Genomic DNA, 20691 nt, shown 5'->3' on the forward strand with positions numbered 1-20691 from the left:
CTAACGTCTATACGAATGAAAAAAGGAACCTGAGAACTGAATAAAAACAAAAACAAAAGGGATACCTAAAGCGGGATACGGAACGAAAGAGGAATGACAGAAAACAAAAATCATTTCGCAAAGGAGGAAGTAAATATGGAGGGGGAGGAGTGAAATAAAGGGAAGCAATTGAAGAATATAAATAAGAAGGAATGAAGGCCATGGGAAGGGAAAAGAACGAAATAGAGAAAAGGAAAATCGATAGGACTGCTAAAAGGCGACAGGGAAGAGAAAAGAAGCAAAGAAGAAAAGGCCAATGAAAGAAAAGAACATGATGAAATCATAGAAAGAAGCCTGAAAAGGGGAGGGAAACTCAGAAGTAATTTAAGTGAATGAACTTTTCACCTTTCTAAGCATGTTGGCTGTTTTGATTGACAATTTTAATTACAGGTTTTTTGTTTCGAATTCATCATAACATTACGGCCAACTTTTGTCATATTACAGCTCTGATTTCTTGATAATGAAATCCAATCTCTTTATGCCATAATTATGAGCCGTTTGTTTACATCCCATCAAACTCAAATAACCACCTCATCTCGCTCATCTAGGGGACCGTTCACAAACTGATGCAAAAAAAATTCATCGCTTTTTTTTGACATGAAAATTATGGGTCAACCCCATATAGACATGATAGAAAAGCATAAAAACTCAATTTTCCCAGGAAAATTTGAACTCAATTTCCCAGGAAAATTTGTAGTCAATTTCAGCCCTCCCATTTTTTGCATCACCCCCTAACAAGTGTTTGTGAACGGTCCCTAGTATCCGTGTTCATTAGATATTAAGATAGTATAAGCTGTTGCCATTTTGGAGAAGAAAAAACGAGACGAATACTATGATTTAAAAAATTTCTGATGTTGAATCCCCAGGTCTCTAGAATACTCGGTTGTAAAGTTAAGATTAACCTTTTATTAATGTAAATTCTCTTATGTTTATACTGTTTTATATGATATATCTACTCCTCTTTCTACCTGTATTTTATCAGCTTCATTATTGCCGATTTTTTTTGCCTGATTTTTGATCAGATCTGCATGGTCTAGAAGAAAATCGTAAAAGAATCACTGAATCAATGCAGGTTTTGGACTCGTCTATAATGTGAGCACAAATTCTAAAAACAACCCCACAAACCCTTAACATAGGATTGTTATACAATTAGAGGTGCGTGTCCCGGGTGCGTGGGCTATGAACCCAATCCATTCGACTAAACATAATTCAAAGTCAAGTTCGTTTGAAAACGAACAATTAGTGTGGAATTACGCATGAAAGAGACAATTAAATACGCTCAGGTGAGTTTAACCTGTTGCATTCTGAAATATAGTATCAATCTGTTATCTGTAGCTTCCCATCGTGGGAACTTTGTTACAGGTCATTTGACGGTGTTATGGCCCTCCCTAACAAGCTCATCTGTCAGTACACAGTTCTTTAAACTCAGTAGGTTTCTACAAATATATAATGACCTTTGAGTGTGTTTGGTACAAAAACACATACTCCATAAATGTGAGGTTGAATTTTGAGCTATGCTTATTGAATACAGTTATTGAACTTTGCCATTGAAAATGCGGTCTTTTTAGCTCACAGTGTGATTTGTCTTGCTTGTGTTGAGTATCTGTGCTTGCAGAAAATCTGGTTCGCACTACTGTCGCAGCAACATTAATGCGTTCTGTGACTACAGCACCGTAGAGGTTTAAGTTCAACTTACTTCAACACTGCGTGCTTATGTTATGTGCCTGGTGGAATTTTCTTTAACAAATACGTGTCAACCCCCAATTTTTTTTGAGTCGATATAATTTTCATTCAGTCGAACTACAACAAACATACAATGTGTGTCACTCATATGGTATTACGGGACACAAGTTGATAGTAGGGGCTAGGGGAGATTGATGGCTACCACCATGTTTCATTTTGGAATTATTATTTTCACCTGTCTTACTTTATGCGTCGATTTTGCAACAACACAAGGAAGATATTATGTTGTGGACAGCAAACCTGGTAAGTTGTGTATAAATTTGATATCGTCTGTGGTTTCGACGGGTTCATAAGACAGTCACGCTTTTCGTCAAGATTAGCTCTGATTTCTTAAGGCCAAAACTATTACGAGTTCTGCATGTACACTGCCCTTTGTCTACAGATTATCACAATGAACTGCCCCTTGTCCAATAGTTTCCAATGCCTCCTGCAGTCACATATCATTGGACAAGAGGCAACTGATTATGACACTCTGTAGATAAAGGGTAGTGTACATGCACAACTCCTAATAGTTTTGTCCTGAAGAAGTCAGAGCTAATCTCAGACCATACGCCTTCAAAGCTTAACATTGAATATCGGGGTTGCCGTTGGATTTCAAGTATAAAACAGTTTTATACTTGAACGAAGGCGAAGCCTATCGACCCAAGACGATCATCATGATAAAGTTTTACGTAACTTTTGACTTTAGCAAAATAACTTAAGCTGTGTCTGGATATGGTCTATAATTTATAGTGAAACAAACAAACAAACAAACATGCAACGTTCTATAGAGAACATTTATTCGTATTAATGATATTAGTGATATTTAAACGTGTGAGTTGTGATTTATATATCCATGAACGTAAATCAAATACTGACATGATGATGATAAATTAAATTATCAAATAAATGGCTAAATAATTATATATGCCGATCTGCAGAATGAAAATTCGCCTATTGTCCCGGGCTATTGTCCCTGATTGTTATTGATGATCAATTTTAAAGGTCGTTGGTATCAGCTTGAGAATACTGACCGGCCGTGTATTGTGAACGCACATTGTTAAAACAATTGTTATTAGGCCTATACTTTGCAATTTATCACCGTAATAATTACGCCTATAGTTTTCTACCGGGTTTTCTACCTTTGTCACCCTGTGCTTATGTCATGCATGGGCACACGTGATTCAATGTTGATTTTAGACAACCAACTTTTGGGTGTATTCTTTTTCCATTAGTCATCCAACAATGTCACATTACAAGGCGTTTTTTTTTTTTTTTTTTTCTTGATAAAACTGAAAGACATATTCATAATTCAATCTGTAAATAAACGGGTTTCAATAATTTGTGCTCATAAATATAACCTTTTGTTAATTACCAACTCATAGCTTTTAATATGATATTTATTGAGTCGATAATCGCCATTCTTCTCATTTTCCTTTACAATTGTGCCTTTATTGTTTACCCCGGGTTGTTTACAGCTTACTCAACAAAATGAACATATTATTTTGACATTTTACCTATAGTTCCTATTTTCGATACACGAAGGCTTACCCGCGAGGTATGTTACATGCATGTAGTAATTTAAACTATATAACTTGGTGAACATATTTTATTACGGTAATTATAATATGGTCCTTATTCATTTTTAACACGTTTACCAAATTTAACAGGATTAAAATACCACTCTAAATGCTAAAATACGACTATTAACTTAAGCTTATGGTAAATTGATAGAAAATAATTGGAGTAATTTGGGCCATTGGTAGGCCTATTCACTAAAAGCCCCATCCATCGATATACCAAAATGGCTTCACATCTTGACATCCCGTTTGTGTCAACAATCCCAAAATAGTTGCCATGACATTCCTTTGAATGAAAAAGGTGTAAAGTTGCACTTAGACACATTTTAATAATTGAAATTGTTGCTTTTGTTGCATGCTAGAGTGCCTTCACAAATCATTCACCCAGCAAACACAATTCAAAAAAATATATATTTATCTATTGCTGTCAAACCGTCAGGTTATGAGCTGTTTAATATGTGAAGATCATGAAAACATTTAAAAATATTCTGTAGTAAAAAAAAAATCACAATAATATTCTTAAAAACAGTGATAGTAAATAAACTCTGATCCTTTTACTAGTCTATACCCATAAACATAATTTAACTGCCGACAACAAGTTTCAATTATTTTCAATCAAACATTTCATATTGCAAATTATCATGACCATATTTGCATGAAAATGCATTAAAGTGAGCACAAACAAGGTTTTAAGCTTAAAAAGCTTAATATTAAAATATTGGTTCAGTATAGTTCTTAAGATAGCTCTTGATATTTTGAGAAATATCTCAAAACTTTTTAACACGAAGCCTATCACGCAGGCATTAAAGTTAAACACTCGTAGAATTGAGTTAGTGACCAGTCGAAATATTTTTCCAACACTTAAAAATTACATTATGTTAGAATGGTTTGCAGCAACCTTTAACTACCGTATATGTTTTTTAAATGTTACAATTTTAATGTTTACAAAAATGTAATGCCATGTCCTTGAAAGGTTTTCTAAAAATCTTTACGACTGATTGTTGAAAAAGTTTCAGTATAGCTTTTCAAATTTCAGTGTAGTTCAGTGGCGTAGGTTTCTTTTTGAAATGGAGTGGGGTTGTAAAAAAATTCTTGAAATATAGTGAATCCAGAACATTTTGGCGGAAGTTTATGGTACAAATATGCGAGAAGCATGCAAAAAAAATTGCAATAAACTGGTCACATGTGGTGCAAAAGTGGAATATGTGCGCTTTTTAGCCTAATACCGTATGACCAAATATGAGGTTAATTTGGTCAGAAACCCACATGATGGGAGGGGTGACCGTATGGACCATCCACCCTATCAAAATATTGGGGGATTTATCCCCACATCCCCGGGATCTACGCTTATGGTGTAGTTTTGGAATCTATTTAAGGGTCATCATGGCAACACTTTTGAGAATTAAAACTTTTTAAAATGAAAATAATGCATAGTTAACCGATTCAAAACTATAATGTTTCTTCTTTTTTTGTATTCACAGAGCAAAGGACAAACGCCGGCACCAAGTTTGTTTTCGCACTCTCAGAAAACTACTCTCTCCGCCACAATGCAACCCTAGTCATCACCAATAAATCACCACTTGATACTCGCGTTAATATAACTTACAATCGCAAGAACATAATAGAAAACTTAGCGATTCCAATGGGTAAACATAAAACTGTTTATTTACCAAACGACGTTGTCTTGAAGAAAACTGATGGAATCACTGTGCAAAATGGAATCGCCGTGATTTCCGATAATGACGTCATTGTCCAGGTGTATAACGATGTACACCATAGATCTATGGATGGTTTCCTCGCTCTTCCAACCCATGCGCTTGGTACAGAGTACTACATCATCACATACAGTCCTTGGATTCAATCACAGTTTGCCTTAGTCGCCACTGAAGATGATACTGAAATTTACTTCACACCTGCACAGCCATATCAATTTGCGCGACGTACCATCGTTCCTGCCGGGTCTCGCATCAAGCTAACAGCGAATCAGTTTGAAGCGATACAACTGCAATGTCCTGAATGTGATTTTTCAGGAGCTCGTATTAATTCCAACAAACCGATTGCTGTTATAAGCGGTAACAGGTGTGCGTCTGTTCCAGAGGATATACAATCATGTGACCATCTGGTGGAGCAGCTACCTCCTGTCAATCAATGGGGAAAGACCTTCATTGCAGCACCTCTGATGGGAAGACCTCAAGCCAGCGGGAACCGCTTCAGAATACTAGCTGCTCGATACGGCACAGAGATTGGAGTTGGTGCAGATTCTGTTTCTCTCAAACCAGGCGAATATCATGACTTCCAGCTTGCTGCGAACGAAACAACTTTAGTCGTGTCGAATAAGCCGATACTTACGGCGCAATTCTGTAGCGGATTTGAAGCGGATAACATCACAGGTGATCCTGCAATGACGTTAGTACCTTCATTAGAGCAACGTGTCAATGAAGCTACCTTTGTTACATACAACAAAACCAAAGAACAAACAGAAGTTACCAACTTCATCACCGTCCATGCAGATTGCACAGACTTCGAGGACATTCTTCTTGATGGACGGCAAATGACCTCTATTCCTGATGTTGAATTCACAACGGTCGAATTGACTGATTACTGCATCGGCAGTATCGAGGTCGCACGTAAAGGCATGCACAGCATTATTGGTGACACGAACACTACGATGTTTTCTGCAATTCTGTACGGGTTTGCTTATTATAACTCCTTTGCGCACCCTATTGCAATGGGTCTTAAAGACACACTTTGTCGTTCACCCCTTCCGGGCATATCGGATATTGTTGAGCATGACTGTGAGCAGCAGTTGATTACTGTGCAGCTGCCGTGTATGGAAGTCCCCAATGAGACGCTTATTGAGTGTGATTATACTGAATGCGTTAAACCTGGTAAGATATATACAATCATGATCTTAAAGATTGCTTAGTGTTAGATTCCGTTTCAGATCAACATAATCATGCAACAGGTCAGTAACATATAGTAACGCGCGACGAGCCTTGGAGCATACCATTACTATGATGACTATGCCAAGGACTCGTGGAATCTTATGTTTTAATTTCACCCCTGTCATTATTTTGAAGTGATCGATTTGATCAACTTTGAAGATCTTGGTTTTCCAAAGCAACAAAACACACCGCAGTTCATTATGGCAAATATACATTTCAACTTGAACTTGACGCCCATTGCTAGTAACTGAAGTCCATGGCTCAGGGACACAAATGTCCATTAGTCTATGTTAACATGTGTACAGCTCAGGGGCACAAAGACGTATGTCCACTAGTCTCTGTTAACGTGTGTACAGCTCAGGGGCACAAAGATGTATGTCCATTAGTCTCTGTCAACATGTGTACAGCTCAGGGGTACAAAGACGTATGTCCATGAATCTCTCTTAACATGTGTACAGCTCAGAGGCACAAAGGCGTATGTCCATTAGTCTCTGCCAACATGTGTACAGCTCAGAGGCATAAAGACGTATGTCCATTAATCTCTCTTAACATGTGTACAGATCAGGGGCACAAAGACGTGTGTCCATTAATCTCTCTTAACATGTGTACAGCTCAGGGGCACAAAGACGTATGTCCATTGGTCTCTGCCAACATGTGTACAGCTCAGGAGCACAAAGACGTATGTCCATTAATCTCTCTTAACATGTGTACAGCTCAGGGGCACAAAGACGTATGTCCATTGGTCTCTGCCAACATGTGTACAGCTCAGGAGCACAAAAACGTATGTCCATTAGTCTCTGCCAACATGTGTACAGCTCAGGGGCACAAAGACGTATGTCCATTGGTCTCTGCCAACATGTGTACAGCTCAGGAGCACAAAGACGTATGTCCATTAATCTCTCTTAACATGTGTACAGCTCAGGGGCACAAAGACGTATGTCCATTGGTCTCTGCCAACATGTGTACAGCTCAGGAGCACAAAAACGTATGTCCATTAGTCTCTGCCAACATGTGTACAGCTCAGGGGCACAAAGACGTGTGTCCATTAATCTCTCTTAACATGTGTACAGCTCAGGGGCACAAAGACGTATGTCCATTGGTCTCTGCCAACATGTGTACAGCTCAGGAGCACAAAGACGTATGTCCATTAATCTCTCTTAACATGTGTACAGCTCAGGGGCACAAAGACGTATGTCCATTGGTCTCTGCCAACATGTGTACAGCTCAGGAGCACAAAAACGTATGTCCATTAGTCTCTGCCAACATGTGTACAGCTCAGGGGCACAAAGACGTGTGTCCATTAATCTCTCTTAACATGTGTACAGCTCAGGGGCACAAAGACGTATGTCCATTAATCTCTCTTAACATGTGTACAGCTCAGGGGCACAAAGACGTATGTCCATTAATCTCTCTTAACATGTGTACAGCTCAGGGGCACAAAGACGTATGTCCATTAATCTCTCTTAACATGTGTACAGCTCAGGGGCACAAAGACGTATGTCCATTAATCTCTCTTAACATGTGTACAGCTCAGGGGCACAAAGACGTATGTCCATTAATCTCTCTTAACATGTGTACAGCTCAGGGGCACAAAGGCGTATGTCCATTAATCTCTCTTAACATGTGTTCAGCTCAGGGGCACAAAGACGTATGTCCATTAATCTCTCTTAACATGTGTACAGCTCAGGGGCACAAAGACGTGTGTCCATTAATCTCTCTTAACATGTGTACAGATCAGGGGCACAAAGACGTATGTCCATTGGTCTCTGTTAACAGGTGTACAGCTCAGTCATACACAGAGTTAACTCCCATTTTGCATGCTAATGGAGATACGCTGAGCTCCGTCGCATAGATCTGAGCCTTAATATCTGGATGCAATCATTCATGTGACGTGGAAGCAAATGGTTATGTGCCAAGGAGTCATCAAAGTAAATGGAAGAACGCAAGAAGATAGCAATGTGCATCACATTCTAATCACTGCTGTCTACTGAAGATAACAATGTGTATCACATTCTAATCTCGTTAACTGTCTACTGAAGATAACAATGTGCATCACATTCTAATCTCGTTAACTGTCTACTGAAGATTGCAATGTGTATCACATTCTAATCTCACTGCTGTCTACTGAAGATAGCAATGTCTACTGTAGATAGCAATGTGCTCCACATTCTACTCTTGCTGTCTACTGAAGATAGCAATGTGGATCACATTCTACTCTTGCTGTCTACTGAAGATAGCAATGTGCACCACATTCTACTCTTGCTGTCTACTGAAGATGGCAATGTGCACCATATTCTACTCTTGCCGTCTACTGAAGATAGCAATGTGCATCACATTCTAATCTCACTGCTGTCTACTGAAGATAGCAATGTGCATCACATTATAATACCGCGACTATCTACTGAAGATAGCAATGTGCATCACATTCTAATCTCACTGCTGTCTACTGAAGATAGCAATGTGCATCACATTCTAATCTCAATGCTGTCTACTGACGATAGCAATGTATATCACATTCTAATCTCGCTACTATCTACTGAAGATAGTAATGTGCATCACATTCTAATCTCACCGCTGTCTACTGAAGTTAGCAAGGTACATCACATTCTAATCTCGCGACTATCTACAATGTGCACCACATTCTACTCTTGCCGTCTACTGAAGATAGCAATATGCATCCCATTCAAATATCACTGCTGTCTACTGACGATAGCAATGTGCATCACATTCTAATCTCACTGCTTTCTACTGAAGATAGCAATGTGCATCACATTCTAATCTCACTGCTGTCTACTGAAGATAGCAATGTGCATTACATTCTAATCTCAATGCTGTCTACTGACGATAGCAATGTACATCACATTCTAATCTCGCTACTATCTACTGAAGATAGCAATGTGCATCACATTCTAATCTCACCGCTGTCTACTGAAGTTAGCAAGGTACATCACATTCTAATCTCGCGACTATCTACAGAAGATAGCAATATTCATCACATTTTAATATCACTGCTGTCTACTGACGATAGCAATGTGTATCACATTTTAATCTCAAGACTCTACTGAAGATAGCAATGTGCATCACATTCTCATCTCGCTACTATCTATTGAAGATAGCAATGTGCATCATATTCTAATCTCATGACTATCTACTGAAGATAGCAATGTGCATCACATTAAAATCTCACTGGTCTACTGAAGATAGCAATGTGCATCCCATTCAAATCTCACTGCTGTCTACTGACGATAGCAATGTGCATCACATTCTAATCTCACTGCTTTCTACTGAAGATAGCAATGTGTATCACATTTTAATCTCGCGACTATCTACAGAAGATAGCAATATTCATCACATTTTAATCTCACTGCTGTCTACTGACGATAGCAATGTGCATCACATTCTAATCTCACTGCTTTCTACTGAAGATAGCAATGTGCATCATATTCTAATCTCATGACTATCTACTGAAGATAGCAATGTGCATCACATTCAAATCTCACTGCTGTCTACTGAAGATAGCAATGTGGATCACATTCTATTCTCACTGCTATCTACTGAAGATAGCAATGTGCATCATATTCTAATCTCATGACTATCTACTGAAGATAGCAATGTGCATCACATTCTAATCTGACTGCTGTCTACTGAAGATAGCAATGCGCATCACATTCTATTCTCACTGCTATCTACTGAAGATAGCAATGTGCATCACATTCTACTCTTGCTGTCTACTGAAGATAGCAATGTGCACCACACTCTACTCTTGCTGTCTACTGAAGATGGCAATGTGCACCACATTCTACTCTTACTGTCTACTGAAGATATCAATGTGCACCACATTCTACTCTTGCTGTCTACTGAAGATAGCAATGTGGATCACATTCTACTCTTGCTGTCTACTGAAGATAGCAATGTGCACCACATTCTACTCTTGCTGTCTACTGAAGATAGCAATGTGCATCACATTCTAATATCACTGCTGTCTACTGAAGATAGCAATGTGTATCACATTATAATATCGCGACTATCTACTGAAGATAGCAATGTGCATCACATTCTAATCTCACTGCTGTCTACTGAAGATAGCAATGTGCATTACATTCTAATCTCAATGCTGTCTACTGACGATAGCAATGTACATCACATTCTAATCTCGCTACTATCTACTGAAGATAGCAATGTGCATCACATTCTAATCTCACCGCTGTCTACTGAAGTTAGCAAGGTACATCACATTCTAATCTCGCGACTATCTACAGAAGATAGCAATATTCATCACATTTTAATATCACTGCTGTCTACTGATGATAGCAATGTGCATCACATTATAATCTCACTGCTTTCTACTGACGATAGCAATGTGTATCACATTTTAATCTCGAGACTCTACTGAAGATAGCAATGTGCATCCCATTCAAATCTCACTGCTGTCTACTGATGATAGCAATGTGCATCACATTATAATCTCACTGCTTTCTACTGACGATAGCAATGTGTATCACATTTTAATCTTGAGACTCTACTGAAGATAGCAATGTGCATCACATTCTCATCTCGCTACTATCTATTGAAGATAGCAATGTGCATCATATTCTAATCTCATGACTATCTACTGAAGATAGCAATGTGCATCACATTAAAATCTCACTGCTGTCTACTGAAGATAGCAATGTGCATCCCATTCAAATCTCACTGCTGTCTACTGACGATAGCAATGTGCATCACATTCTAATCTCACTGCTTTCTACTGAAGATAGCAATGTGCATCATATTTTAATCTCATGACTATCTACTGAAGATAGCAATGTGCATCACATTCAAATCTCACTGCTGTCTACTGAAGATAGCAATGTGGATCACATTCTATTCTCACTGCTATCTACTGAAGATAGCAATGTGCATCATATTCTAATCTCATGACTATCTACTGAAGATAGCAATGTGCATCACATTCTAATCTGACTGCTGTCTACTGAAGATAGCAATGCGCATCACATTCTATTCTCACTGCTATCTACTGAAGATAGCAATGTGCATCACATTCTACTCTTGCTGTCTACTGAAGATAGCGATGTGCACCACATTCTACTCTTGCTGTCTACTGAAGATAGCAATGTGCACCACACTCTACTCTTGCTGTCTACTGAAGATGGCAATGTGCACCACATTCTACTTTCACTGTCTACTGAAGATAGCAATGTGCATCACATTCTACTCTTGCTGTCTACTGAAGATAGCAATGTGGATCACATTCTACTCTTGCTGTCTACTGGAGATAGCAATGTTCATCACATTCTATTCTCGCTGTCTACTGAAACTAGCAATGTGCTCCACATTCTACTCTTGCTGTCTACTGAAGATAGCAATGTGCACCACATTCTACTCTTGCTGTCTACTGAAGATAGCAATGTGCTCCACATTCTACTCTTGCTGTCTACTGAAGATAGCAATGTGCACCACATTCTGCTCTTGCTGTCTACTGAAGATAGCATTGTGAATCGCATTCTAATCTTAATATATATACTGTCTTTGTCACACTACTCAAACATCTTATCACTAAAAAGTGGATCTTTTGTTAATTATTCTCCCACTTTTGAACCTTTTTATTGGACAATATAGCAAAAGGTGGGTCTTTGTGGATTTTTCTTTTGGGGGGTGGGGTGCCTGTGTCTACTGAGCAATGTGCACTATGTTCTAACCTCACTGCTGTCTACCAGAGATAGTAATGAGCACCAATTTCAAAACTCACTGCTGTCTATTGAAGCTTGATACTAATTTGGATCATAGTTTGCCTCTGTCTATATAGGATCAAATTCTAATCATGATGCTATCTACTGAAGATAGCAATGTGTATCACATTCTAATCTCATGACTATCTACTGAAGATAGCAATGTGCACCACATTCTAATTTTACTGCTGTCTACTGAAGATAGCAATGTGCACCACATTCTAATTTTACTGCTGTCTACTGAAGATAGCAATGTGCATCATATTCTAATCTCATAACTATCTATTGAAGATAGCAATGTGCATCACATTCTAATCATGATGCTATCTACTGAAGATAGCAATGTGCACCACATTCTAATTTTACTTTCTTCCTATTGAAGATCAATAGCAATTGGGATCATATTTTAATCTTGCTGCTGTCTACTGAAGATAACAATGTGCAGCACATTGTAATCTCACTGTTGCCTACTGGAGTCAGCAATGGGATCACATTCTAATGTACAGTAGACAGCAAGAAATATAGCATATTTTTATTGTCACTAGAGCATTGCTATCTTCAGTATACACCAGTAAGATTATGCACATTGCTTCTTTAGTAAACAGCAACGAGCATATAGCTATCTATGGACAGCAGTTGGACTAGACTGGATAGCAATGAGCTTAGAATATGATGCACATTGCTATCTTCAGTAGACAGCGGTAAGATTAGAATGTGATGCACATTGCTATCTTCAGTAGACAGCAGTGAGATTAGAATGCAATGCACATTGCTATCTTCAGTAGACAGCAGTGAGATTAGGATGTGGTCCCATTGCTATCTTTGGTTGATAGCAGCGATATCAGAATGTGATACACATTACTGTCTTAAATAGACAGCAAGATTAAAATGTGATGGCCATTGCTGTCTTCAGGAGATAACAAGATTAGAATATGATGTATATTGCTAACTTCAGTATTTATTTAGACAGCAATGATATTAGAATGCAATGCATGTTGCTATCTTCAGTAGACAGTAGCAGGATTAGAATGATAAAAAACACATTTCTATATAACCCATTATGCAAAAGCTTCAAACTACAAAAAAATAAATAGAAAAGGCATAAAACAACAGGCAAATAATACATTAGCAGCAATATGTAAAATCAATGGTTAAGAGGGATCGGATGATTAGATTCTGCACCCTCAGTAAAATACATTGTAAAACACAGTACATGGTGCACACTGCTATCATCAATTGACAGCATGGAGATTACAATGAGATTTCCATTGTTATTTACAATACATGTTTGCAATTGCAAACAACTAAAAAGTAATACACAAAATAATAAAGTTAGATTAGGTTATAAATCTTTGCAACTGGACTTACTGCTTTTGTTGACTGCAGTATCACGTCATATCTCTGACGCTTCATCAGGCCTAGTGATGTGAATTGGCTCTGTGTTATTGACCTGTTACTCCAGTGTGACGTCACACCTACCACTGTGATGTCACAGGTCAATAACACAGAGCCAATTCACATCACTAGGCCTGATGAAGCGTCAGAGATATGACGTGATACTGCAGTCAACAAAAGCAGTAAGTCCAGTTGCAAAGATTTATAACCTAATCTAACTTGATTCAACTACCTGGATGATTGAGAATATTCATAGACACATAATAATAATACAATTCCAATATTCCAAACCTTTCGTTTGATAAAAAAAATTAACACCCTCTATGATGTTTTTGTTTATTTGTGCAGTTTACGTCATTGCTATTGCTGTTGGTTGTGTACTTGTGGCTATTATGATTGAGACGCTTATCAGAACAAAGTTAATGGTCAGAGAAAAGTATGTATAATACAGTTATATATCAATTAAGGCTACATTACAATGTATAAAGCATCCAGCTCTTCTGCATTAAAGGGGCACTTCATGCTCCAGAGAGCCTCATTCCCCCACCTTACTACATTAAAAGATGGGATTTTTATGCCATCAGAGGGGACATAAATATCAAGTCTGAGGAACCAATTTGGAACATTAAAATTTGGGCATTAAGCAAGGGCGTAGAGTATCTACCTATCACCAGCATGACTACAATAACATTATGGCTTGGATGGAGAACAATCCTTTTTGTGAGAACTTACAAGGTCTTGGATCTTGTAAGTCTCACACTGTCTACACTGTATCATGCCTCAGTCAATGTTCTATTAAATTGAAATCAACCAGCCTTATAAACGGGATGTCTTAACTAAACTCTTTCCACGCAGGTGTCGACTGCAGATGACAAGTTTCAATTTTGTTCATTCAAATATTTTCAGAAATTTTCATGACCATATTTGGAATCAGCATGAAAATGCATTAAAATTAGTACTAACAAGCCTAGTATTGGTTCAGCAGTTCCTGAGATAGCGCTTGATACTTTGAGAAAACATCTCTAAACTTGGGACTTTTTTATGTGTATGGCTAGCATTGCAGAGCACTAAACACTACTGAAGAGGCTGAAGGTTAAATACCACTAATAGGCCTGGGCGATACATAGAAATACGACGTGTAACTATTTGTTTGCATGGCATCTGAAAAGGCTACATTAAAATTGCTGAAATTGATCAAGTTATATAGCCAAAAAAGTACTTTTTAGGGTTTGATGTTTCAAAATGGTATATTTTCTCTCATTATATGACATTTGTGTACATCCATATCAAAACGATGCACTTGTCGGCTGCTACATGTGCCTCATTTCACACAATAGCTAGGAATAAATACCAGACTCATCCCCAAGTGACATGGTTGTGGAATGTTCTCTGTATTAATAAGCCATGTGACTTAGGGATGATATGAAGTGACCTCCACTTGAAATGAGTCTGGTATTTATTCCCAGTTATTATGTGAAATGAGACACATGTAGCAGCCGACAAGTGCATCCTTTTGATATGGATGTACACATTTGTGTTGTAATAGTACCAAAATTCATACGCACGGCTTCGGTTTTTAGTACATATTCGCCCTACCATATTGTAACTTTCAGCTTCGAGGGTGCACTGCCATTTTAAGGTGTTTACGGTTCAGTGCATTAAAACAAGAAAAGTCTCAGGTCAACCTATGTTGAGTTTTTGATCATTTGGCATCTAAATCATATAGTTTCACCTGATATTAGTGGCATTTAACTGTGACAGTTCTGAATATGAGAAAATTCGCCCCTAAATTAGCCATTTTCCCATTGAAACCCGTGTAATACATAATTAGTGGTATTTAACCTGAAGGTGCCCAGGTGGGTCTTTTACACTTACACTTGACCACCACATAGTCAAAATCATATCAATATTATGTGTCCTTATTAAAATAAATACAATTATGTTTATTTTGTCATTTCAGTTATGTGGACAAACATTTCTACACCCCCAGGGAATTGTATCACCGTAAAGCTGTGGTGAGAAAACAACATCGCGACAGCAACCAAGTGATGACTTTGTACAACAAATAACATTTAATTCAATGCTCTTTGTATTATATATAAATAGTGTCAATTTGTGCAATAGAATTGAAGTAGAATTATCAAGTAGAAAGACCAAGTTCTTCAAGCATATTTATACTAGGCAAAGTACAATATGAAGAAGGAAAAATTAAAAAAAGTGGACATTAACAGCAAATTTGCAACAACTTTGTTTTTTCAGGAACCAAAAATACCTCTTGTTAGCTTTTCATAAGGCATGTAGTTGCTGCAATATCCTGAAGTTTAGATAAAATCTCAAACTCAAAAAGATTTGCCCACAAGTCTGTAGGAGATACCATAGGCGTAGATCCCAGGGGGATGGGGGGATAAATCCCCCAATAGGGGGTGTATAATGGCTCTCAAATGGAATACCGTAAACATTCGCCTAATGGCGCTATGGAGTTCATGGAAATGAGAGAGCGCAATCCCTGTAAAAAGCCGACTATTATCACTGATCATTAAAGTGCGTGTAGTTACAGGGTGAAACCTATCGACACATACAATTATGAACAAGATCGAACAAACTTGTTCATGATAATGCGGTAATCATTCACCTGATACGTTGTGGCCCAGTGAGCAGAGCATTAGACTATAGTGCGAGGATAAAGAGAACTTGTGGAGAAGATTGATGGTTGAATCTCATGCAGTAATTTCTGACATATTATGATGTCTGTCAATGTTTTTTTTTTCTGATTTGAGGAAATTTTATTCTCTATTTTCTTGATTTTATCTTTAACATTGTTTATATAATTTTATTATTTTATCTTGTACAATGTTATAAAAAGATTTACCAAAATGAGTTAGGTATAACGTATGAATCGATTTACAAATTAAGTCCAATGGCACTTTGAGAAAGAATACCTGAAGAAACCCCAAAACATTTGCTGCTGTAGCAACTAACCTAGTGACCTAAAGTATTGGGTCATGTCACAATATTTTTTTCTGAGGCATTATGTCCAGGTTGCTCAATTTAACATACACGTATCCTTAATGCTGTTGACATTTCTAAGAATCCAAAAGCGCCATTAGGCGAACGTTTACGGTAGCCCAATTAGCTACTGATAAACAGTGCCTTATAGTTTATTTCTAGGCATGCTAAGTAAAAAATGTTAAGCTGGAATGCTGATGAAATTAAACAATTTTTTGTTCAAATGTTTTTCATTCTACTTGTCGCTGCGCAGGAAAAACCTGTTCATTTGACATTTAAAATCAAAAACTGTGTATGCAAATAGCACCAGTTTCAAAACTTATATATACCTTAAAGATTAAGCCTAATGGCGCACTTGGATTCCTTTGCCTTGGGGTAAATTTAATTTGCAAATGGAGAGATCCCTCCTCTGAAATCCCAACAAGTATTAACGTTCTGTGCCCTTATTTGCTGGTGGGAATTTTACGGGAGGGCACCTTCAGATTGTGCCTAAAATTACACTTATGTCAAGAGAGCACATAGCGCCATTAGGCGAACCTTTATGGTATAAACTCTTGTATGTAGTAAGGATACAGGGGGTACTCAGTACAAATGATCATAGAGGGATGTGCCGCAAACATGGGTAGCATTTTTGGCCTTTTGGTTTATCAATTACCCCTTTTTCTAAGCCAATTTTGGTATTTATGTATATATGGATGAGCCATTTTTCTCATATATTTATCAGAAAATAGCCCAATTTCGCCTAACTTCAGCCAAAATGTTCAACAATTTCTTGAAACTTTGAGGAAAAGTTTTAACTTTTCCTCAAAGTTTCAAGAAAATCTGGACAGTTGTGTTAAAAATGACTGAAAATATTGACTTTTAGTATAACGATGGGTCCAAATTTCTAGAAAAATTGGTATATTGATGAGCCCACTTTAAAAAGTCTCAGCAGCACATCCGTACCCAAACCAATTTGAGTACCCCCTAATACATGTACTTAGGTTATATTGTATGGATAACTTAGTTCAGAGGCAACTTCACTATAAATAACTTGATTTTCTGTCTAAAGTATGTATAAACATACAAACAGATGTATTTTATGTTCATTATTAATTAAGTAATGCACGGCAAGTCAAATGTACTTATATTTTGAACATTTTAATAAAAGATACATTGTACATACATCATAAAGATGTATTGAGTGTTATTGAGAATTTGAGATGCTTTATTTTCAGCAAAATTTTACAAAAAAATGTGATGTGATCAAGCAAAATGAGTCGTATGTCATGAATATTAATTTTTGGATATAGCCAATAATAGTATTCAACAATCTTTTTATTTTATTGTTCTGAGCAACACTTATATGGCCATATCCCTGGAACCATAAGTTTAATTATGATGGGTGTGTAGACTCTCATTCATTTGGCTATGTTGAAATTAAGATTTAATTTAAATCTGCTCAACCAGATATACCTATTTTTGACGGACGAACTGATGTTTCGACTGAAACTTTCAGTCTTCAAATGGATTGTCATCTATACCAGAAGTGTCCGGTACTCAAGGTCATTTGCATCACAACCCAGCTGAAGACTGAAGGTTTCAGTCGCAACGTCGGTTTGTCCATCAAAAATAGGTATGTCTGGTTGACCAGATTTAAATTAAATCTTAATTATGATGGGGTTTTCAGCAAAATGAGAATGGCTCATACATGTAATGAAATTGAAAACTGAATTTTGATTTTGATCGTCATTTGACTCATTTTGCTTGATCCCATCACAAATAATGACATGAAAGGTTAACCCAAGAATTTTTTCTTACTGTTCATCATTATTCTGTCGGTCCATGCCACGTCACTTCCAGTTGATGATGCGACTCACGGTTGAGTGAAAACAAGTCCTTGGTTTGATTTTTGTTGATGATTTCTGTCATTGTTGTTGTGTATATTTCTATCACAAATAGTCAGTGGAATCAAACAAGTTTCTAATTCTGCAGAGTGGAAGTTACGTACTTGATTTATCGTCAGATATAGTGACAAACTGACAATTAAATTCCATGGTCGTGTTGGTTTTTCTGATATTGAATTTAGAGTGATCAACATGGATATTTAGCCTCCTTCCGCCGGTTTCTGTCGTTCATAACAAACCGCAAGCCATGTGAAGCTTGGGCCCAAGACTAGATGTAGCCCAGATGTTGGACCGACAGAATATCAAGAAACCTGATGAATCTATTTAGTATTGGGATTGGTTATTAGTCACCAGGAATGCTGAACAAAGAATGCAGTTTACATCAAGCAGCTATTCACCTCTAATACTGGTTTCATAGTGTCATGCGGGTAGCTGCTCAATGGTGATATTTGTGTCACTGTGCAGTCGCACCAGAAATGCAAGCCATGACCAAGCAAAAAGCAGCTTCTTGCCTATATCAATCACCCTGCCGGTTTGCCCAAATCAGCAAATCACAAGGAGTCATTCGGGAGTGGCGCCGCTTGTGATGTATGGCACTGCACGCTATTTTAGCCAATGAAAACAAGAGTGGCAACATTGGTTCATTGGGGTCAAGCTGTACCGCTTAGTGACTGCTGCTTGCAAGAGGCAATCACAAAGCGTTTGCCACAAAGCGGCCTGACACTATAAAACCAGCATAATATGAATTCATATTTACGATGCTCTAATTCATTCATAATATTGACTGCCAAGAACTAAATAAGTTAACTGCTAAAGCTGCTTGGAGAACAAATTGGTTATCTGTTAAGGGATCTGGAATGAACGTTTTGAGCATTTCGACAGTATTTTTTGTGGGACATCAGAGCACATCAGACATATCGAATTGCATTCTGAATACGAAGAATGTCTTTTGGATATCAAATAATTTTCATTTTTTAAAATTCACGATATAATACAAATTTTATGACAAATTATTAAGATTTGATATTTTTCACATTTTTGATATATAACAGTCCTCGAAGTAAATTTTATAAATCTAATGATATATTCTTAAAGTGTATGTAGCTGGGAGGAAAAGCCGACGATCAATTGAAAATTTTGACCTTTCATATTGAAGATTTTTGATTTTATTTTTTCCCAAAAAGACCTAATTTTTTGGTGTTTTGGGAAAAAATCCATATCTTCAATACGAAAGGTCAAAATTTTCAATTGATCGTCGGCTTTCCATCCCATCTACATACACTTTAAGTATAAATCATCAGATTTATAAGGTTTACCGAGTACTGTTAAATATAAAAAATATCGATTTTAATCATTTGCCAAAAATGTGTATTACATTGCGAATTTCAAAAATCAAAATTATTTGATATCAGAAGGACATTCTTCGTATTCAGAATGCAATTGATATGTCTGATGTGCTCTAATGTCCCACAATAAATACTATCCAAACGTTCATACCACATCCCTTAAGGTTAACAAAAATGGTTTACCTCCTTCTGCTTTAAGGTGGTACTACACCCCCCTGATAAATTTTGTGACTAATTTTGCATTTTTCTCAAAAAATAACTACACACTGGTCAGTGGCGTGCCGTGGCCGCCCCAACCCGGGGGCTGAAGAAGAAACAATTTTGCCGCCCTTCTTTAACAGCCGAAAAGGTTGACCCAATTTTTTTGAAAAAATGAAGAGCAAAAAAAAAAAAACAAAAACAAAAAACAGCAACCCTTTTGCCGCCCCTTCGTTTTTGCCGACCCTTCTTCTTCCGCCGCCCCTTCGTTTTTGCCGCCCCCTACTTTGACCCCGGCCCCCCCCCAAAATACGCGCATGCTGGTAACAAAAGTTAGGTATATTTATATTATAGGCCGTAGAGGCAAGGAATACAATTACTTCCCTGAAATTTCAGTGATTCAAGACAAGTGGTTCATTATATATGTTAAGAAATGAGGTACATTCTGGCGGTACCTCTTTTCTTATCATAAATAACATACCGCTTGTCTTGAGTCACTGAAATTCCAGTGTAGTTGTTTAATGGTTTGTGGAATGATGTGGGGCCGTAGTGGTCAGCGACAACCTGTAAAGTGTGCTGAGGCTTGTGGATCAACGTCTAGGCGTTGTGCCTGTGCGTAGCGCACTATAAATCATTGACCCTATAATATACATAACTTTTGTTACTATTGTGTTATTATTTTTTGAGAAAAATGCAAAAACAGTCACAAATTTATCAAGGGGTGTAGTACCACCTTAACCTGCTTTTAATACTGAGTGACATCCTCAATTGAAATTTGCTGGGTGCATGGGAAAATTATCTGGGGGTACACTAATTTGCTCAGAGGCGGATGGGGGGGGGGCACC

General features: G+C 37.6%; 1 protein-coding gene across 1 annotated transcript; it reads left to right on the top strand.

Annotated features, from left to right (window-relative positions):
• The first annotated feature begins 1679 nt into the window (after positions 1-1679).
• Positions 1680-15853, top strand: LOC140165141 (IgGFc-binding protein-like). The gene is made up of 4 exons (XM_072188579.1): positions 1680-2025; positions 4823-6229; positions 13759-13846; positions 15371-15853. Exons 1-4 carry the CDS (start codon positions 1917-1919, stop codon positions 15477-15479), a joined length of 1713 nt encoding a protein of 570 aa, XP_072044680.1. The 5' UTR covers positions 1680-1916; the 3' UTR covers positions 15480-15853.
• Positions 15854-20691: the final 4838 nt, after the last annotated feature.

This window comes from Amphiura filiformis, chromosome 11 (assembly GCF_039555335.1).
Source record: "Amphiura filiformis chromosome 11, Afil_fr2py, whole genome shotgun sequence".
Taxonomy (NCBI): Eukaryota; Metazoa; Echinodermata; class Ophiuroidea; order Amphilepidida; family Amphiuridae; genus Amphiura; species Amphiura filiformis.